The sequence below is a fragment of the Arachis hypogaea genome, chromosome 13, assembly GCF_003086295.3.
Source record: "Arachis hypogaea cultivar Tifrunner chromosome 13, arahy.Tifrunner.gnm2.J5K5, whole genome shotgun sequence".
In the NCBI taxonomy this organism is placed as follows: Eukaryota; Viridiplantae; Streptophyta; class Magnoliopsida; order Fabales; family Fabaceae; genus Arachis; species Arachis hypogaea.
Genome location: NC_092048.1, coordinates 6674089 through 6680801, shown reverse-complemented (window position 1 = coordinate 6680801; position 6713 = coordinate 6674089). Strand labels below are relative to the sequence as shown.

Here is a 6713-nt window from a genome sequence, read left to right as displayed (position 1 = left end):
GCCAATAATGGGCCTTTAAATGAAAGTAACAAAGTCTACTACCAAACCTAACCATGAACATGACCAAAAAAAAACAAACTATGACCCAAAAAGAAAAGGTCAACTCTCAAACACCATCAGAATTTTTATATTTTGTTGTTCACTTGTTCATTCATTCATGCACTTGAACTCAAAATCAATCTTAAAATTAAGCAGGTATGTATCAACGAGCCTCAAATTACATAGTCTCTTTATTCTTATTTAAAAGTTTTAGATTCGAATATCACTCTTAATTTAAAAAAAAAATTAAGCAGTCATATTGATATACAACACAAAATAGAACGTGCCTCTAACGTCTAATTCCAAGAAGCTACCAAAAAGAAGCATTCAAGTTCGACTCACGAATTTCCAAATATGCGTGGGAATTACTTCCAATTTTCTTTTCTTTCATATAGCAAAACGAGTAATAATTTTTCTTTCTTTATTAACAATGGGGTTTAAATCCAAAAAGAAAAAAAGAAAACTAAAAACATCAGTTTTTTTTTTTAAAAAATGGCAATAGAATCAGTATGAAAAACATGTTAGTTAGGTAGTTATATCACCTTATATTATTATGGAGGTGTTATATTTGTTTTGGGTTTGAATGGTTCCAAGCCGTCATTGTTGTCCATTTCAGCATTCTTTCTTAGCAACTTTCCAAACGCGTTTCGTTTTATTTTCCAAATTAACATATCCTTGTGTTTCACTGTTTTCAGTTTTCACTCATGTCTCCTTCATAGTTCATATCATAACCTTTGACTTTGTCTCCTCACTACTTCTCTCTTCACTTGACATACTTTCTTCCTTCTTTCTTATTATGGTCCGTCTTTTGATATTCGTTTTTAACACCCTCAGCTAAGGAATTCCACTAATCCAACTCCAGAAATTCTGTTTATCTGCTTCAACTGGGAGCATGCCTACCACCTGTTTGAGTTTATGATCATTTAGATTCTCATAAACATGGCTTCTCTTCTGAAGAAACTAAGACCTGGGGTCCCTTCAGTGGTTGTTGATGATGGTGGTGGTTGTGATAGCAATTTCGAATTCTCCATTGCCGAGGAGTACAAAGGTCCTCCATTGAGTTACTTCATCCCTGAGGTACCTGCTTTCAAGCTTGACCAAGTCCCAGTTGCTCCTATAGCTTCTTCTCCACCTCATCATCAATCCTCATTAGTAGTCCCAGTTATCCAACCTATCAGAAAATCAAGCAATGCTACAACGAAGCTTAAAGATGGTGGTAATGAAGATCATAAACATGGTGTTGTAGGATTGAATCTCATTTCCAAGAATTCAGATACGGCAGAAGAATCTGGATCATGTTCTGCTTCAGTATCTTCTGAGATATTCTCATGTAAAGCGGAGGATGAGGACATGGATGATCCTTCTAGTACTCCAACACATGTGAAACGCAATTCTGCTGTTAGATTTCGTGATCCCGACTCGAATGAAATGGTGGATGATGATTACAATGATGACGAAGTTTTTTCTGGTTCTGAGTATGAAAGTGGAATCAGTACTCCTATTATGAACTACGTGAGGCCAATTCATGCTGCGAGACCTGGGAAAAGAGGCACGTGCTACCGTTGCCTTAGAGGGAACCGGTTCACTCAAAGAGAGGTTTGCATTGTTTGCAGTGCAAAGTATTGCAGAAAGTGTGTGCTGAGAGCAATGGGGTCAATGCCTGAAGGAAGAAAGTGTCTCACTTGCATTGGTCAGAGGATTGATGAGACAAAGAGGAGGAACCTTGGCAAGTTTTCGAGGATGCTCAAGTCCTTGCTCTCTGATTGTGAAGTGAAGCAAATCATGAATGATGAGGTGTTTTGTGAAGCAAATCAGATTCCAGCAGAGCAAATTGTTGTGAATGGGGAGCGTCTTGAGAGGGACAAGCTCATGCTGCTGCTGACATGTCGAAACCCTCCAAAAGAGTTGAAACCAGGCTTCTATTGGTATGATAAATCAGCAGGACTTTGGGGAAAGGTGAAATATAAACCTCATTTACTACAGTTTTTTCGTTTATCAGTATCAATATACACTAACAAAACAGGTTGGGAACCACATTCTGATACGAAACCTTAAGGCATTAGGTCTGTTAGTCCTCCCAAATATATATTTTTCAGCCAATTCAAAGTTAATGTGTGAATAAGATGCTCACACTTGAAATTTAAATTAACCTCTTTTCATGAACTTGCCTCTCATGTTTTCCTCAGAATGGAACTAAAATATATGATTCTTGATTGTGGTTGATTTGTGCAGGAAGGTCAACGTCCATGTCAGATTATAAGCCCTGATATTGATGTTGGGGGTAGCTTGCAGAAAAATGCAAGTCGTGGAAAAACAAGAGTAACTGTAAATGGTCGTGAGATTACTAAAGAAGAGTTATGGATACTAAAGGTTAGTTTGTTAACACGGATGTTGATTCTCTCATTACCTGTATGGCAAGTCTCTCTAAAGGATTCCTTGAAATTTAATAACATATTAACATGTCATGATTCATGCATCCATTACTGTGCTGGCTTTCTACTAATTGTGGTTTACTTTGATTGATTGCAGCTTGCAGGAGTAAAATGGGATGGACCAACTGATTTCTGGGTGACTGCTGATGGATCATATGTTGAAGTGGGACATAGGAATGTCAAGGGCCGAATATGGGATAAGGTGATTGGTTTTATGCACATGAATATCTTGCATTGTTTAGATTTTCTTGTTTTAGTTAAACAGCATTGGTGAATAATTTTTGCAAACTCTGTCAACAGTTTGGAGCAAAGGTAGCTTTGGCATTTCTGTCCCTGTCACTTCCACCTAATCTGGTGACTACTCCCAGTGAAGGTGAAGGCAAAGGCGAAGGAGTGAACGGAGGTAGCCAAGACAACAACCATCAGCAGAAAATGCTTCACAAGTTTCTACTTGTTGGTTCTGCCAAGTCAGGAACAAGTACAATATTTAAACAGGTAGGATGTTGCTAGACAATTATTAATGCACAATTTATGATTGTGGGTATTTGTGTAGTGTTAAATTTATAGTATATCGGTAGTTGATTCTTGTCTGTAAAGTTACTGATATATATTATATTTTGTTAAAGTTTCCTTACTTTTGTTGACTACAATCGAATGACATCTGAATAATTCTGTACATCTTTTTGTTTAAGTCTTGATTTAAAATCTGACCGAGTCTATTATTGTAGGCCAAGCATCTGTATAATGTTCCTTTCTCTGAAAATGAGCGCCAAATTATCAAGTTGGTGATTCAGAGCAACTTGTTTACCTACCTTGGCATGCTGTTAGAGGGGTGTGAATATTTTGAAGAGAGGAGTTTACTGGAGAAAACGAACACAGAACATGTCGACGAATCCACTTCATCTGGTGATTTTTCTCCTAATTTCTTTATCCATTCCTGATAGTTTGTTTAGGATCTTTCATCTTTATGTATTGATATTTTCCATTCTATTTATTGATTTAATGATTCTGTTTGCAGAAGAGAACTCGGGGGAAATTATTGAAACAACTAGCTATTCTATTAGCCCAAGATTACAAGGTTTCTCAGATTGGCTAATCAAATACATGGTTTCTGGTAACTTGGATACAATATTTCGAGATATTATTCAAAATTATGGGCCAATGGTAGAGGAGCTGTGGAGTGATCCAGCAATTCAGGCCACATACAACAGGAGACATGAACTAAAATTGCTCCCCAGAAATGCAACTTATTTTCTAGACCGGGTAAGATGATGTTCGGAACTAAAATCTATTGATCACATGTACATTCAGACTTGTACATATAATTGTTTGATCAAACGCTTATCACTGGGTCAAAAGTTATTTCCTTATAGTTTCTAAGAATTGCATCTAACTTAAGGGGCTAACCTATACAAGCTCCACTGGGATGTTAGGTGAAATAAAACCAACAATATGTAACTGAAGTTGAATAATGTGCATAGGAAAAATATAAGTTTTTCGATTTTTAGTTCAACAAGAGACGACCAAATTCTGATCCTTAAATTATTTGGGTCATAGGTGCATTAAACCAAAAGAAACTTACTTATTCATAATTGTCTAAACATTTCTCCGAAATGCAGGCTGTTGAGATTTCCAAGATAGACTATGAACCTTCTGACATGGACATCATGTACGCTGAGGGGATAACCTTGTCCAACAGCATTACTTCAATGGAATTCTCTTTCCCTGTGTTAAGTGGTGATGAGTCTTTGGATCATGAATATCAGCATGATCTTTCTTTGAGGTAATTAAGCTCTAATATCTCTCGGTTCTACGTTTGAGTATGCACTACTTCTGAATTGAACCCAAATCTAATGAACATCAATGGCAATCTTCTGCATTTGGACAATGCACTAAAGCATATTGTACCCCCATTTTAGAAGCTAGCTAATACTACTCAAATCAGAGATATTCTAATGGATAAAAAACAATTTGGCAAAACATTGAGGTGGCGCCAAATATTACCGATGGAGCAAACTGAATTATATTATCCATCTACTATTTAGTACCGTAATTCTCTTATTGTTTTCCAGCGGATTTACAAGTGTCTTTGGCAGTAACTGAATTCTTACAAACTTTTTATGCTACGCTTTATAGATACGAACTCATCCGAGCAGATCCTACAAGCCTTGGAGCAAAGTGCAGGTTGTTGGACATATTTGAAGACATTGATGTTGTCTTATTTTCTATTGCCTTAACTGATTATGATGAGTACATTGTAGAAAGTAATGGAGTTGTCAGCAACAAAATGTTACTAGCCAAGCAACTCTTTGAAAACATCATTACTCAGAGATCCTTCAACAACAAGAAATTCCTTTTACTTCTAACAAAATATGATCTGCTTGAGGAAAAGATTGAAGAGGCACGTCTAACAAAATGTGAATGGTTCTGTGACTTCAATCCAGTTATCAGCCACAACCAAAAGAAAGGTAGAATTAATGATCATACCAATAGTCCTCCATTAGCTCAACGTGCTTTTCAATACATTGCTATGAAGTTCAAGACATTGTTCAAGTCTCTTACTGAAAGAAAGCTTTTTGTTTCACTTGTTACTGGTTTGGAACCTGATACTATTGATGAAGCTCTCAGATATGCAAGAGAGGTTATGGTGTGGGAAAAATGGGATCCTTCTGCCATAAATAAGTCTGAGATTACTTCAACAACCATTGATGAAGCAACCCTCACTTAATGATTAGGGTAAAGTTTTAAATTGTCACATGCGTTTGGGCGTAATCCTGTTTTAGTTCTTAAGGTTTAAAATGTCCTATTTGAATCCAAAAAAGTTTTATTTAGTTTTAAGGTAGTCCTACCGTAATGTCAAAGTTAAATAATTAAAGAAATGTCCTACATGATAGCAGTACAAGAACAAGGTCGATAATCTGGAGAATAAATACAAGTTAAAGAGGCACAAAATCAACCGTGGATGCTTCAATATATTTATTTATCATTTTCCTTAGTTCTATAGAAAATATTTTATTTAAATTATAAGAAAAATGATAAATAAATGTATTGATGTATCTACGGTTGATTTTGTGCCTCTGGAGCTTGTACTTATTCTCCAGATTATCGACCTTATTCTTGTACTGCTGTCATGTAGGATATTTCGTTAATTATTGAACTTTGGTAGGATTACATTGAAGTTAAATGAAACTTTTTTGAATTCAAATAGAATACTTTAAATCTTAAGGACCAAAACACGCTCAAACTTAAGGGACTAATTTAGTACTTTATCCTAATGATTATTTTCTCAAACAAGGGTTGTTTTTGTATAAATAAAAGATATAGAGCTTAAAAGATTGATGTATGAAGATAGGTTTCTGAGATGATTCAGTTTTGACTATAGATTCATGAAGTCACGATCAGAGCTTCTTCATGTTGTTAGTATACAACATTTTGTAACAAATTTTTTTTGTATATGTACACTACAGGAAACATGCGAAGATTTAGAGTATACAAAATAATATTATTCTTTTTCCCTTTAATATAAATTCATCTCTGTAAATGGAAGTTAGATTCCTTCTTTATCTTTAGATGGAGTATAAATGTTTTTCTTTTTTTCTTATCTTGACTATAATACAAACCAGTCAATACTCAATAGTCTTCATCAGAAAAGCAATGGTGGCAATTTAGTAACCTATGAATAAAGCTTTCTGTTTCTAGTGCTAACCAATGGAATTTTCTTTGAAGAGTTTACAAAATATCCAGATGTGACAGAGGAGAACTTTATCAATAACATCTGCAAGTTCTAAACTTTGTTCATAAAAAAAAGTCTAAACTTTTTTTAAGACCAGTAATTCAACATTCATAATAACTAACCAGGAATTAGGTTTAACCAAAGCCACATCCATGTCATCCTAAGAAATTAACAAGAATCCTTTTAGTTATATGCTCTTCCTTCTTCTCTAATGATTATAATTGCTCATTTTGGTATATCTTTAGATTAATATAAATATACTGGTAAAAAAAACATACCAGCAATTTACAAAGAGAAAAAGAGAGAATATCCCACTTCCATGACTGCATTGTTTGTGTATCAAATTCAAACTCTAACTTCTGAACTAAATAAAACAAGCATGGACAATAGATATAATATTTCTACATCAGTTAATAACATTTGTCATTACAAATTCTCATGGACTAAGAAAACACATGCATAGAATATATACAAGAACCAAGAAGCTTATACAAGAAAATCTTCTTGGT

General features: G+C 34.9%; 1 protein-coding gene across 2 annotated transcripts; it reads left to right on the top strand.

The window, feature by feature from the left end:
* Positions 1 to 693: 693 nt before the first annotated feature.
* On the top strand, positions 694 to 5998 carry LOC112736824 (extra-large guanine nucleotide-binding protein 1). 2 transcript variants are annotated; one of them, XM_025786447.3, is made up of 9 exons: positions 719 to 1995; positions 2272 to 2409; positions 2569 to 2673; positions 2772 to 2966; positions 3200 to 3377; positions 3490 to 3734; positions 4091 to 4254; positions 4608 to 4655; positions 4733 to 5176. In XM_025786447.3, exons 1-9 carry the CDS (start codon positions 979 to 981, stop codon positions 4737 to 4739), a joined length of 2097 nt encoding a protein of 698 aa, XP_025642232.1. In that variant the 5' UTR covers positions 719 to 978; the 3' UTR covers positions 4740 to 5176. The 2 variants fall into 2 exon arrangements, with proteins under 2 accessions (XP_025642231.1, XP_025642232.1); XM_025786446.3 differs by having other exon boundaries at positions 694 to 1995; positions 4608 to 5998.
* Positions 5999 to 6713: the final 715 nt, after the last annotated feature.